At 46.5% G+C, this 15,061-nt stretch overlaps 3 protein-coding genes across 3 annotated transcripts; 2 read left to right on the top strand and 1 right to left on the bottom strand.

The window, feature by feature from the left end:
- Positions 1-97: 97 nt before the first annotated feature.
- AOL_s00117g9 (uncharacterized protein) lies at positions 98-3,877 on the top strand (the record flags this gene model as incomplete). Its single annotated transcript, XM_011127172.1, has 12 exons — positions 98-376; positions 443-493; positions 562-757; positions 844-1,196; positions 1,254-1,337; positions 1,427-1,654; positions 1,720-1,795; positions 1,884-2,301; positions 2,355-2,539; positions 2,663-2,707; positions 2,817-3,736; positions 3,803-3,877. The coding sequence occupies 12 exons, from the start codon at positions 98-100 to the stop codon at positions 3,875-3,877; spliced, it is 2,910 nt and encodes a 969-aa protein (XP_011125474.1).
- Positions 3,878-4,482: 605 nt separating this feature from the next.
- AOL_s00117g8 (uncharacterized protein) lies at positions 4,483-9,418 on the top strand (the record flags this gene model as incomplete). Its single annotated transcript, XM_011127171.1, has 4 exons — positions 4,483-5,076; positions 5,137-5,230; positions 5,282-9,249; positions 9,326-9,418. The coding sequence occupies 4 exons, from the start codon at positions 4,483-4,485 to the stop codon at positions 9,416-9,418; spliced, it is 4,749 nt and encodes a 1,582-aa protein (XP_011125473.1).
- Positions 9,419-10,677: 1,259 nt separating this feature from the next.
- On the bottom strand, positions 10,678-12,751 carry AOL_s00117g7 (uncharacterized protein; the record flags this gene model as incomplete). The annotated part of the gene is made up of 2 exons (XM_011127170.1): positions 10,678-10,698; positions 10,763-12,751. The coding sequence occupies 2 exons, from the start codon at positions 12,749-12,751 to the stop codon at positions 10,678-10,680; spliced, it is 2,010 nt and encodes a 669-aa protein (XP_011125472.1).
- Between the last annotated feature and the right edge of the window lie 2,310 nt (positions 12,752-15,061).

The following is a 15,061-nucleotide window of genomic DNA, read 5'->3' as shown; positions in this document are numbered from 1 at the left end:
TCAGTTTGTCGCATACAAATTTCACGTCTTCGGAGGCATCCACAACCCCAGACTCGATGCAAGGGCTGCTTTGAGCTAAGCATGCTACATATCAAAAATGTTCTCAGGAATCTTAGCCAATCAAGCGCCGCCTAAACAAACGGCGGCAGCAACTATCGCCACATTATGTGACCGATTGCTCCATGCAACTTTGCTGGAGGATCGTAGGGCTGCTGTTCAGGGACTCAGGAGTTTCACCAGAGAGTACAGGGAATCAGTTGCGTCAGGGGGGTTGCGAGGGCTCATCGGGACCCTTGCCAAGGATATTGAAGATGTCGACACCGTAAAAGTTGTTCTCGAAACGCTCATCAATCTATTTGCCAGCGATAGTCAGAACGTAAGAATCAGGTTCCGGTTACATTGCCCTGGTTATCACCGTTCTAATATTGGCGATGCCTATTAGTCCGATACACCCGACGATATCGCCCTTTGGCTCACAGACGAGTTTACCCAGGTATTTCTTTATCACAACTATAGCAACATAAATATATATCGTGATTGTTCTAAACCAAATGAAAACAGAAACAAGAAAACATCAATCTTCTTATCGATTTACTAGACAAGAGCGACTTTTATGAACGCCTTTACGCCCTGAGAATCTTAGTCGCACTTCTCAGAAACAGGCCGGACCGAGCTCGTGATTGCATTTACACCGCCCCTGCAGGCATTGAAAGGCTAATCGCGACCCTAGACGACGGAAGGGAGATAATCCGAAACGGTAAGAATCCCCATCTCTACCTATAGCAGTTTAGAGGGGCCTCCCAGTGTTGAATTCGCTGTCTCTGATAGTCCGTATATTTGCAGAGGGGGTCCAGCTCTTGATCGCTCTGACAGAGGATCATGTGGAAATTCAGAAGTTGGTTGGAAACCTAGGCGCCTTCGAAAAGACCTTTAGGATCATTGCTCTCGAGGGGGGGCTAGCTGGAGGTTACCTGGTCCAAGATTGCCTGCGACTACTCACAAATCTCCTTGCCTTCAATGTTTCCAATCAAAATTATTTCCGGGAGACAAGCGTACCCGAGCTTGTCAAGTTGTTCGGGGATGATATGACTGCTCATGACAGCCCCTCAGAAAGTTCAATGAAAAATATCGTCAATCTTCTAAATCTATGCAAGGTCTTTGTCACATTCACCGGCCTCGCGACAGAAAGGAACCAGGTTTGTCCTCAATTTGCGGGCTCCGTCTAGATTTGAAGCTCACTCACGTCTGGCTAGAGCGCTTTCTGGAAAGCAAAACTGACTCGTAGGATCATCGACCTGGCATTTTCCCCAGCATTAGTGCCCGAAGTCAGAGCAGAGGTAAACATATACTCTATTACTACTTCTCGATAAGACTTTTTCCCGTGTCCAAAAAGATGCTAAATTTTTACTTCGCTAAACGAAGCTAGGCTCTCTCCACGATCGGTGATATGATACGGGGTAACCCGATCATACAAGAGGGCTTTGCGATGGAGCAAGTCAACGCCTTAACCCTTCCAGGCTATGCTAGTTGGGAACCCGCTACAAAGGGAGAGGAGCCTACCGCCTATATTATAGACGCTTTGTTGGATCTAGCCCTCCTTGATAGTGACTTCTCGGCTTTTAATCTCAGGATGGCTGCTGTCAGTTGCATTGAGGTACGAGGCTGTTTTATCCGACAACCAATAAACTTGTATACTCTCCAAACTAACGAATACTCTAGGGCTACGTAGCTAACAATCCAGCAACCCTTCTGCACTTCTTAGACAGAGCGGTAATGGGGTTTGCTAGCGGGGAAGGTAATTATGGTCTAGTCAGTTTGAATCCATTAGACCTCACACTAACGACAAGCAGATGAAACGGCGAATATATTCAATGCTCTTATAGAGCTAGATAGTGACTCTCGGGCCGATCCCTACCGGACTTGGTTCTCTGGGGCTATTTTCATGACCCTCATTTCCGAAAACCAGGAGGCTCGAGATATCGCCATGAAGTTAACCAGCGGTGATGTCGAGTCTGGAGAGGAAGTAGTAACCGCCATACAAACATTTTCTGGAAACCTAGTTGCCGCGCTGGACCACAGCCTAGATCCAAGAATATGTTTAACATTCTTGATGGCTCTGTCCGTCTGGCTTTACGAGAACCCACTCGCTGTCAATGACTTTTTAAACGAAGGCGCAACAATTGAGAGTTTGTTGAGGATAGTCAATGACCAGAGCAATAAGGATGTGCTTCTACAAGGCATGTGTACGTTTTTAATCGGCGTGGTGTACGAGTTTAGCAGTGCAGACTCACCTCTGTCTCGGTAAGTAACCTAGGTAATTTGTCTAGTATGATAAACATGCTGAAACAGCAAAGGGATGCTCTCAAGGATCGTATCGTGGCCCGAATAAAGAAAGACCAGTACTTCTACAAGCTTCACAAACTTAGACAACACCCTGCAGTCCGGGACTTTGAAGTCACAGCGAACTTACCTCATGGAAAGGGACTCCCCAACGTCTATTTTACAAACGGTTTTATCGAGTTCTTCAAAGATAATTATAGTACGTTTCGATGATGACAACCGCAAATTCTTTTATTTATTTTTATTTTTTATTTTTTTATTTTTCTTCTCTCTTTTTTCCCATTTCCCTCTCGTTATCAAAGCTAATGCGCGCCCACACCAGGCCACATATTAAGATCCTACCCCGGAGAACCGTTAGGGCATCATGGTGAGTAATTCTATTCAAATTCCGACTTGATCCTCACTATTTTCCGAAGCTCTATTTAGCAAAATATCTCTGAGCGGGCTGGCTAATTACTCGCCTTGATTTAAAATAGCAAACGGGGCACCTAATACGGGGTCTATGGAATTACTCCGAACTGCAACTACCCAATTGGAAGCCAAGGAGGAGGAGCTCATCGCACTGCAAGATGCCCATACGAAGCTCAAGCACCAGCTAGCTCAAGAGCAAGAGGATTCCAGACGGTTCAAAGATCTCACGGTCCAAAGGATTAAAGATGTTGCTGCCCGTGAAATTGCAAACGCAAGGGATGAAGCACAGCACACCCAAGAACAAGCGGAAGCTGACATAGCAGCGGAGCGGGAGGCACACCGCTCTGAAATGCAAGAATTAACTCTGCGAACCGACGCTGCTTTAAGAGAATCTCGGGCTGCAACCGATAAAGTTATGAAGGAGACCTCTGTTGTCATTTCGAGATTAGAGGCGCGTATCTCTCAGCTAGAAACAGAACTCAGCGTCCTCCGGGACGAAAAGGCCGCGCATATCTCTCACCTTGAACAGCAATTAAGGGCTCTCCACGATGAAAAGGAAACCAATGTTTCCCAACTCGAGAAAGGGCTGGGCGCTCTTCGCGACGAAAAGGCTGGTCTGGAGAAACAAACAAACGACATGAAGGGTACGATTTTAAAATTGGAATCGCAACTAAACGACCAGTTTGACAACTCGAAGAAACAACAGTCCCGCCATGAGTCAGAACTTGAAGTTCAAAGAAAATCTTCAGAAAAGAAAATCGCAGATATTAAGAAGGAGTTGGAAGAACGACTTCTAGCAGCCACCAAGTCTGCTAGTGAGTCGAAAAAACGCGCGGAGAAGGCTGAAGCCGAAGTAGCAAATGTGAAGGAAACAGCTGAGAAGGAAAGCAAAGAAGCTGAAGAAAGCGCGGCGGCTACGCAAGGGGAGCTAGACGACCTTATGTTAATTATGGCAGATCTTGAAGAAAACGTGAAGAAATATAAGGTGAGTGACCCGAAGTTACACCCATTTACGGAGCAACATTCGCTGACACTGTTCGTAACTGTATAGCTCCGACTAAAGAAGCTGGGTGAGGAAGTAACAGATGACGAAGGTGATGAGGAGGATGAGGATGAGGACAAGTAGATATGTGGACCGTAAGATGTAAGCTACATAATATTTAACCTGGAGTACACAATATCAAGCATGCGCACCTACATTATCATGACCCCAGCTCCCACGTGCAGTAATGCCGCTGTGAGACTCGACTCGAGACATCGACCCCAACCACAACGCAGGGCCCTACCTTTCCCAACGCAATGCAACGCCGATGCTCGGACCAGGTTAATTGGATAAAAGGTTTCCCGGAGCTGTTTTAGTTCGAGTCAGAATTGATTGATATTTAAATTTAAGACCAACAGCCTGTCCAGATTATGCTGCGTAACTTCATTAAATTGCAGGCTTCTTCATCTTAATTCTATCGCGACATCTTTAACTCTCACCTTCGTTTCAGCTTCGGTTGAATCATAAATTCCCAGTCTGTATCGACGTACCACCTCTAGCGTATCCCATCTCAAAAAAGCATCACCCCGAACCCCGTCAAAGTCACACACACCGGTCCCCCATATATATCACGGATATCGATACATCAGATCAAGTCACATCTTGCCAACCGAAAGTTTCAATCTCCATATTAAATTTATACCGGCTTTATATTATTGGTCCAACACTGTAGAACGGCATCCGCCAACATGCCGACCTACGACGATATCACCAAGATCTCCATTCTCGGGAATGATAGCATAATCGTCGGCTATGGGGTGCTAACCTCCTATATTGCCAAGGATGTTGTCTCAAGCCTCAAATCATCTACCTACGTTATAATCACCGATACGAACCTTGCCCCGCTCTACCTGTCTCAATTGCGAGATTCGTTCCAGAAAGAGCTAGTGGACTCTTCCAATGATGCCCGATTATTGCACTACGAGATCAGTCCAGGCGAACAATCCAAATCTAGAGTAACAAAGGCCGAAGTGGAGGACTGGTTGCTGTCGCAAGGATGTACCCGCGACACTGTTATCCTTGCTTTGGGTGGCGGGGTAATCGGCGACATGATCGGGTTTGTCGCTGCGACTTTCATGAGAGGTGTCAGGTTCTGTCAGATACCCACCACACTATTAGCGATGGTAGATTCGTCAATTGGAGGGAAGACCGCAATTGACACTCCTTTGGGGAAGAATCTCGTTGGGTCCTTCTGGCAACCGGAACGGATATTCGTAGACCTAGCCGTCCTGGAGACGCTCCCGGAGAGAGAATTCATCAATGGCATGGCAGAGGTTATCAAGGTACGACTGATTGCCTTTCACATCATGTTGATAGCATCCTAATTTTGTACTGGGTTGTAGACTGCGGCTATTTGGGACGAGGCAGCATTCTCCAGGTTGGAGGCCAACTGCGACTCTGTTATGGAGATTATAAAAGCTAAGCCTACCGGCGATGGTTAGAACTCCCATCCTCAGCCTTCTATGGTCATTTCTAACATAATCGTAGGCAAAGGGCGGTTCTATGCTATTCGAGATCTTCTCATGGATGTTGTAGTAGGTTCAGCCAAAGTCAAAGCTCATGTTGTTTCGGCAGACGAGAGAGAAGGCGGTTTACGGAATCTTCTCAACTTCGGCCATTCAATCGGCCATGCCTTTGAAGCTATTCTCACACCACAGCTTCTTCACGGCGAGTGTGTTGCCATCGGTATGGTGAGAGAGGCCGAGTTAGCGAGGTATCTTGGAGTCCTTAGCCCAACAGCAGTAGCTCGATTGTCAAAGTGTATCTCCGGATACGGTCTGCCTGTTTCCCTCGAAGATAAGCGTGTAAAGCGGCTTTCCGGAGGCAAGACCTGCGACATTGACCGTCTACTCGAGATCATGGCCGTGGATAAAAAGAACTATGGGAAACAAAAGAAAATTGTTCTGCTTTCGGCTATAGGTCGCACCCATGAGCCCAAGGCCAGCACTGTTGCTGACGAGGCTATCAGAGTTATCCTTTCTGCCAGCCTGTTAATCGGCCGTCTAGAATCGACAACTCTGGATCTACAAATTACCCCCCCAGGCTCCAAATCTATCTCAAATCGAGCTCTAGTGCTGGCTGCTCTTAGTTCTGGAACTTGTCGTATCAGTAATCTCCTACAATCCGATGATACACAATACATGCTCACTGCGCTCAGCCAGCTTGGCGGCATCAAATACTCCTGGGAAGATGATGGAGAGGTACTAGTCGTTCAAGGAAATGGCGGCAAGCTAAGCGCATGCCCTGAGCCACTCTACCTTGGGAATGCAGGTACTGCTGCACGCTTCTTAACCTCTGTTGCGACTTTGGTCTCCCCAACATCAGAGTTGGATAATTGTGTCTTGACTGGAAATGCCAGAATGAAGCAACGCCCAATTGGGCCTTTGGTGGATGCTCTAACATCGAATGGTGCTGGACTCGCCTATTTAGAGTCTCAGGGCTGTCTTCCTCTTCGAGTCAAGTCGACAAGTGGGATGAAGGGCGGACGAATCGAGCTCGCCGCAACCGTTTCCTCTCAATACGTTTCGTCTATTCTAATGTGCGCCCCTTACGCACAGGAAGCTGTCACATTAGCTCTTATCGGCAAACCTATCTCCCAGTTGTATATTGATATGACTATCAGTATGATGGCGGCCTTCGGTATACAGGTAGAAAGATCTCAGACCGAGGAATACACCTACCACATTCCCAAGGCGACATACAAGTGCCCCGCTGAGTACGTTATTGAAAGCGACGCTAGCTCCGCAACATATCCTCTAGCTGTCGCAGCAATTACCGGAACGAAATGCACAGTCCCCAACATTGGATCAGCCTCCCTCCAGGGCGACGCTCGATTCGCGGTCGATGTCTTAGCCCCGATGGGTTGTAAGGTCGAGCAAACCGCTACAAGCACGACCGTTCAAGGCCCACCTCGTGGATTCCTCAAGGCCCTACCTAATGTCGACATGGAGCCTATGACTGACGCTTTTCTTACTGCTTCGGTTCTAGCAGCAGTTGCGACCGCTAACTCGGAAACAAACACCACCCGAATATACGGTATCGCAAATCAACGAGTCAAGGAGTGCAATCGCATAGCCGCTATGAACCATGAGCTTGCCAAGTTTGGCGTGACCTGCCGGGAATTCGATGATGGTATCGAAATAGACGGCCGGGATATGTCCTCGCTAAAAGTTCCAGAAGGCGGGGTCCACTGCTATGACGACCACCGTGTAGCTATGAGTTTCAGTGTTCTCAGTGCTATCCTTGACGACCCAATCTTACTTCACGAGCGACGCTGTGTCGAGAAGACATGGCCTGGGTGGTGGGACATCTTATCCGGACCATTCGGTGTTCCTCTCCGCGGCTACGAAGTCAGAACGGAGAAGGTCGCTACGAAGAGTAGGAACAGCAGTTCGATTGTGCTAATTGGGATGAGGGGTGCCGGCAAGACAACAATGGGCTCGTGGGCATCCAGAATACTTGGGCTCCCTCTCATTGACCTCGACACTCTACTTGAAAGGGAGAGTGGTAAAACAATTCCTCAAATCATTGGGGATGCGGGTTGGGAAGAGTTTAGAAAGTTGGAACTTGAACTCTTCGCAAGAGAAATCAAATCAAAACCAAAAGACCATGTCTTTGCTTGCGGTGGTGGCATTGTAGAGACACCAGAAGCCAGACAGCTTCTCAAGAAATACCATAGCGGTGGCGGCATTGTTATCCATATCCATCGAGATATCGAGAAGGTTATAGACTATCTCCAAATCGACAAAACAAGACCAGCGTACGTAGATGATATGATGGACGTCTGGCAGAGACGCCGGTTATGGTTTTCAGAGTGTAGTAACTACCAGTACTACAGTCCAATCATCGCTTCAGGGGACTTAAATATTCTGAAGCCGGACTTTGCTCGATTTTTATCCGTCATTAGAGGTACAGATACGGCGACAGAGGCGATATCAAACAAGCGATCAGCCTCATTCTTCGTCTCCCTCACAATGCCAGATCTCGAGAATGACCAACAAATCATCGAGAAATCCGTCGAAGGCTGTGATGCAGTTGAACTTAGGGTAGATCTTCTACTAGATCCTAGCCAAAAGAATGGTATCCCTTCTCTGAAGTACTTGAACGAGCAAGTCGCCTACTTGCGATCGAAGACCAAGCTTCCGCTGATTTTCACGATTCGAACGGTCAGCCAGGGTGGCCGCTACCCAGATTCGGCCATTGAAGAAGCAGAGAAACTATACGTAGAGGCTTTGAAGATGGGATTCGAATACTTGGATTTGGAGATGACATGGCCGGAAGACCTTCTCCAGCGTATCACATCTGCCAAGGGTTTCACCCAAATCATAGCGTCCCACCACGATACAAAGCAGGTACATTCATGGGCAGATGGCTCGTGGATCCCCGTTTTCAACAAAGCTGTAGCGCATGGCGACATTGTCAAACTGGTCGGGATCGCCCGAAGTCTCGCAGACAATTATTCCCTAGAAAAATTCCGGGAATGGGCTGTCTCGACGCAAAAGGTTAAACTGATTGCAATCAACATGACTAGCAAAGGTCAATTAAGTCGCGTATTGAATGGATTTTTGACCCCGGTATCCCATCCTGCCTTGCCGTTCAAAGCAGCTCCGGGGCAGCTTTCCATCACAGAAATCAACAGGGCGTTGACGTTGTTAGGCGAGATAACACCAAAACAATTTTATCTGTTCGGAAAGCCGGTTTCGCACTCTCGATCCCCAGCGTTGCATAATTCGCTCTTTGGGAGGTTCGGGCTACCTCATAATTACGACCTCCTCGAGACGGATATTGCCGAAGACACGCTAGGGAAAATCAGAGCAGACGATTTCGGCGGTGCCTCGGTTACCATTCCCTTGAAACTATCTTATTTCGACTACCTTGACGAAATCAGTGACGAGGCACGAGCGATCGGGGCGGTAAATACAATTTATCCCATTGGGCTAGCTGATAATGGCAAAAAGATTTTGCGGGGTGATAACACTGATTGGCTCGGTATCAAGATGGCCCTCGAAAGTGGCGGATTCGCTAACAGTGGTGGACCCGGCTTGGTGATTGGCGCGGGGGGTACATCCAGAGCAGCCGTTTATGCCCTTGCAAGCCTAAAGATCTCACCGATATATATTATCAACAGGACTGCCGAGAACAGCAGGCAGATGGCAGCATCCTTCCCAGGGGATCAATATGATATTCAGGTGATCGAAACCGTAGAAGAAGCCGCCTCCAAAATTTCTATCCCTCTTGTTGCGGCCGTTTCGACAGTTCCCGCAGATCGTGAGATTGACGTCAAGCTCAAGGGCATTTTGACAGCTGTACTAGGTATCGGATCTACGGGTAATGGTGATAGCGAGAGGCCTGTGCTAGTGGAGATGGCTTATAAGCCCCAGCATACGGATATGATGAAATTAGCGGAAGGGTTGGGATGGAAAACTGTCCCTGGTTTGGAAGCATTGACCGGTCAGGTGCGTCACCTTCTCGAAAGACAAATTCCCCTGACACGTTTTCTCAATCTAACACATATTAAAAATAAAACTATAGGGCATCGAACAATTCAAACGGTTTACAGGGTTTTCCCCAAATGTTCAGGTAGCGAGGGATGCCGTCCTTGGTATTGACGAGAAACAATCATGATTAGGAGGTTGGATCGAAACAGGAAATCGATTTCCCCCAAGTTACTTCAGTATTCTATCATAATTTCTGTGCTACCAGCGGTTAAAAAAGACACCCATCGCAGGTTACGTTTGTTGGGGAAAATATCGTCCTAGTTTATACCTTCATGGGAGAGCTACCTTCTCAACAATGAAGTTGTCCCTTTTTCCTTTTTTTCTTTTCGGTCGCATAGTTTTTCTTTCTATATGACATCGATGTGATAAAATAGCATCAAATCATGAAACCCTAACTAGCTATCTACTTACCTACTGCAAATTGATCAATGGAAATTAAAGATTGACTACAATACTCTCGATCCTGAGGGATCCCAAAATGCAACCTTGAAAATGAATACCAACCAACGTTAAAAGATTTTTGGTCAGATCACATATATCGAGGCCGGAAAGGCCCGTGCTCGAAGAAGGGTTAGAGATCGGAGGCTGTCCAGTTAAGCTGGGACAATTCCTATCCGTTTGTCATTAAAATTAAAGTAAGTTTCGTGACTTTCTTTGTATGGTTATCAAACCAATATCGTCATATCTTATCGTACATGTATACCATACAGCCCGCAGAACCTTTTCAAAGCCCCTCCCCAAACCATGAAAGAAAAACTCTTTCATCAATGTAAAGAAACTCGCATCATAAATCATACAAAATTGTGTATAAATATCAAAAGGGAGAAAAACAAGAAAGAATAGAAAAAACCAAAACCACCAGACCCTGACGCCGTATATAGGTTCTGAATAACATTTTGTAATATGGGACGGGAAAAAAAATGAAATGCAAAAAACAAAAAGAAAAAGAAAAGAAAACGATGACTTAAATAATAAAAGAGAGGTGTAAAATCTGTTTGAAAGTACTTTTGCGGTACAATGCTGTGATGATGGGATAAAACGCAAGCAGGCATTTCCTTTAATCATGATGACGAATAAAGTCGATCGCGAGGCCGAAAACAAGAAACAAACGCCGCAGCAATGATGTAGAAGCCCCCCGAAAAATCGGGAAAAACAAAGTTCGAAAATGCTGCGCATCTTTTATTTAACCGATAGGTGACGTCATGTGCGACCGCAGGGTGGGTTTTAGTTATGCAGGGCACTGCTCGGGTAAGGCCCAAAAAAGGAAACTTTCCTCATCCCACTTTTTTTTTTGTTATATTTTTCTTTTCTTTCTGTGGAGAGGTAATCGTCGGATGATTGGACAATGACAGTTGAGGAAAAATGCATGTGTTGTTGTCACACAACTTAGTGGATACCATGCTTCACCTATATTTTCATTTTAGTTAGTCGGATCCTAGATACTATGAGTTATTGATGGGGATTGGCTTACCCTTCTGTGACGCACCAAGGCATCACTGCGAGAGAAAAATTTGTCGTCATCACAAATTTCGCACCTCACTTTCGCCTTGGCTGTATTATGAATCGTATCTTCGTGCCTTGTAAGGTCGTAAGGCCTGGAGAATACCGTGTTGCAAGGCTTCCCAGTTGATGGGTTGACTCTCATGCAGCGATGAGGGCCGGGTTGTGCATTCCTGCAGGCAATAGCGGCTGCGCTAGAAACGCTGTTTCCTGAAGGAATTGATTTTCTATGCGCCTCCCGTCTATGCTTTTGCAACTTTGTGGAGGTTGTGAATCTCTGACCACAGCCAGAAAATGTACAAGTGTAAGTACCGGTGTTAGCCGATGTATCCAGTGGGCGTGTGATAGGATTTCTTTGCATCTCTTCCTTGAGGTAAGCACTCGCTGCGTCGCTGAGTGGCAATGACGAAGCCCCAAGGGAGTTTGCATCTGTATAGTAATATGGGTTGGCAGTAATGGCTTCAAAAGCAGGCTGCTGCATGTAACCGAACCTAGGCACATCCAAATGCGACGAAACTGTCGAATTTGCCATGCTAGCCCGACGGCTTGTGGCCATGCTCTGGAAGTCCTCTAAATCCGACCCGTCATGTGACGATGCGTGTAAGCTACCACCGTTGCTCATTGAGTCATCCTGAGGACCTATTATGCCGGTATCCTGGATTTGTGTGAAGAGGCCCATCTGAGTGTGTTGGCTCTCTGGCTCTTGATATTCTAGAAGGGATTCCCTCGGAGAAATCGTCTTTGGTGCGACAGTTTGCTGGGCTTCTTTTCTCATTTGCTCTCCAATAGCCAGAGCCATAGCCAGCTGATTTTGGTCGATGGCATGTGGCATGCTAGAGTGATTCGTTGGGTGGAATGGCGAGTTGTGGCGAAACGGAGAGCGGTCCCGACTGCCCAACTGCTGAGGTGAACCATTCTGAGAAAAGACTTGCTGGTGTTGCTGCTGCGCCTCATGGAACATGTGTGGGAAAGAATGCTTGGAGTCAAGAGACTTCTTCTGAGGTGATGCCATAGTTCCTTGAGAGGTATTGTAGGTATCACGGGTTTGTTCCGGATTGTACAGCTCGTCTTGGATGGCATCCGAAAATGTCCGGCCTAGCTTGGGCATAGCGGAATTCAAATCTGAGCCCGGTTGTAAGTATTTTTCAAGCCATGTATTTATGGATAGGTTCTGGTCCTCACAAGTGGAAGCTCCGGAAGGATATCCGGAGTTTGCCTGACGCTTAGTTGGAGAAAGCGCTGGGACATTTTCAACAGGTTCGACTTCGTTGTTTAGTTGAGAAGATGTAGATCTCTGCCTAGGAGCCGAGTTCTGGTTGTTGGAATAGGATACCGGACGAAGATATCTAGTATTTGTTTGAGGTTGTCTTTGCTGTGGTGAAGAAACAGGTTGATCCTGGCCGAGAGTGTAAAAGCTAGATGTAGTATCAGGAGCCGAGTAGTTACCCGAATAACTTCCATACATTGCAGACTGTGGGTAGTTTGAGTACGGAACATCGTGGGAAACTATTATCGGGAACGCACTTGGGGCGTAAGTGGTAAGGGTAGCTGGGTTTTCGGGCATAGATGAAGAAGCAGACACTACACCGAGAGCGGACCGTCCTTTGGCAGAGTTGGCAGCATTGACATCTTGGGCGACGGCCATCATCGCATCATCAAACAGGGTGAAGTCTGTATTTGAGGCAGTAGTTGGCATATTCGTCGGCCGTGAAGGCGACGGCGAAGGAGTAGAATGAGAGGAAATTGTTGTGGCGATTGTAGCAGGTGAGGCAGGTTCCGAAGCTCTTTGTAGGGAGATATAAGGAGGAAGAGTTCTGGGATTTGCCTGCGAAGTGGCGTTCGAAGGAGACCTATAAAAGCTCTGAGATGCCGCTGGCTTGGACTTGAGTAAACTGGTGGGAGAAGCTGAAGGATGGTAATGGTCGTAATTTGAGTAAGACGAAGGTTGGCTATAAGTCATCATTATCGGTCGGCGTGGAAGCCGGAAAGGAGGCGGGGCCTGTGGTAGTAGCGGTGGTGGCAATACGTTAAGCAATGTCTGAGACTTTGTCTGTGATGGTGGTGGTGGTGGTGGTGGTGGTGGTGGTGGTGGTGGTGGTTGTGTTGCGAAGTGTGGTAATTGGTAATTGTAGTTGCGGGCAAAGAACAGGAGAATGTGTTGTTGGATGTGTTGTGTTGTGGGTGTTGAGTGTTGAGTGTTGAGTGTTGTTCGGAAAGAGAAGGAGGGAAATTTCCAAGTGGCGAGAGAATTATATATATAAAAAAAACGAGCTTTGTTTCCTGATGGGATGATTATATAATGATGAATGAGTCCTTCGAATGGAATGGATTGGTAGACGGTAAAGGCTTAAAAGAGAAAGAAAGAAAGAATAAGGTGATTCTGATCAAGCCTGGCTGCTAGCTTGCTTTCCTGCTTTTCCTCTGCTCGCTAACTGGGACGACGTCACTGAATTTCTTGGCAAGCCCGGATCTGAATTCAGGTCGAGGAAGTTCTGCTGATGACAAAGCCTTGTTGTACTTTAAAAGCCGTGCTCTGTCTCCGTTGGATTTTCGAGTCGATATTGATATTGATGTCAATCAATATCCTATCGACGGTCGTTCGGTCGTTTCCCTACTTCTTTTGCTTTTGCTTTTGCTTTTGCTCTTTTTCTTTTTCTTTTTCTTTTCTTCTTCTTCTCTTTCTTTCCTTTCCTTTTCTTTCCTTTTCTTTTCTTCTTTTTCTTTTCTTTTCTTTTCTTTTATTTTACTTATCCAGAGCAAATGGATTGGTTGGTCTTGCTGACCGGACCGGACAATGGGGATGGAGGCAAAATCCGGACTTGTCGCCATACTATATATATTCTCGTCAACGACCTCTCTGGACATTGCTGAGAACGGTTATTTCCTCGGTCCCAAACCGGAGACAGAGGAGCAGCAGCACTCTGTAGAACGGCTACACCGAACAAAGCCCGACCCTGCTCTCACTAATCAAGTTAGTTCCGATTGTGGTGGGCATGGGGCCCACCATAGCCTCTCTTCTCTTCCCTGGCTAGCCGACCGACCGCATGGTTCCCTGCATGAAAATTTTTTTTAATCTGTGCTCATGTTCTAGAAGGTAGTCGCACCTTCTAGCCTATTGCCAAGTCCGCCGGCCGTTGTGCAGCCAAGACACCACGTTTTTTCTGCTTGACAGGAGGGGAATGGAGAAGAGCGAATGCAATGCAAAGAAAAGGGAGAAGAAAAGTAAAAAAAGAAAGAAAAGGAAAAAAAAAAAAAGGTGTGTCGGGCGATTCCGATGGAACCGCTGGACCCATAATGGACCCGGCATTCTGGGTTACAATCCATCACGGCCAGCTTCGCCAGCGTCGGCCTGAGCCTAGGTCAAGTTAGTAGCTAAGAGGTATATAAAAGTATGTACTACGATTTGACAAAAGTATCCAAAGAAAGAAATGAAAAGAAAAAAAGAGAAACAAAGGTCGGCCGAACACACAAGAGGGATTCGGAATGCACATGTAAAGCTGAATTATAAATTGAAAAGAATCATTCGTACGTATGCATACAGACATACATACATACATGACATGACTCTGTTGACGAAGGAGCCGGCTCGAGGTCCTCTCGTATGGACTGACGGAGATATGCAATTCCACCGAGAATACGCCGCCGGTAAAATGCAATCCGCTGAACTCCCTCTCAATCTCTTTCCCCCTTCCATCTCCGGCTGGTTGAAGAGCTCAGACTCGACATCGCACGAGCCTGGCGGATAAAAAAAATAAAAATAAAAAATAAAAAAATCTTTTTGTTGGGGCCTGAAATTCCATTTCCCTCCTGGGAAAAAAGTAGTGATTGAACTGGGATTGGTCTGGGCCACATGCAAGCCGCCGATCGCTGTGGTACCACTTGAATGGCAGCCACGCTGGACAAACAATACTCCAAACAGTCTGGATCTGGCCAGAACCAAGAACAACCGTTACATGGTATGCACATATGCATGCATATTTAGTACATGTAAGTATGTAGATGTAGAATAGGCACGAGCGCAGGTCTAGATTGGCTGCCACGCTACATCTGCTGCCTAAAAATAACGAATAGCAAGGGATCTCCTCGGGTGATAAGAAGAAGAAGAAGAAGAAGAAGAAGAAGAAAGAGATGTATTCTGCATTCCATAATATACCCAAATGCTTTCTAATATAATACATAATACATAATACAATATGTAGATTTTTGTTTCTCTCAGCCGCTCCTGCTACCCACATGCATACTGTGTAAGTAAGTAAGTTAAATCTGTTTC

Source organism: Orbilia oligospora (assembly GCF_000225545.1).
Source record: "Orbilia oligospora ATCC 24927 unplaced genomic scaffold scaffold00117, whole genome shotgun sequence".
Classification (NCBI taxonomy): Eukaryota; Fungi; Ascomycota; class Orbiliomycetes; order Orbiliales; family Orbiliaceae; genus Orbilia; species Orbilia oligospora.
The sequence above is the reverse complement of the archived record's forward strand: the minus strand, read 5'-3'. Positions and strand labels throughout refer to the sequence as shown.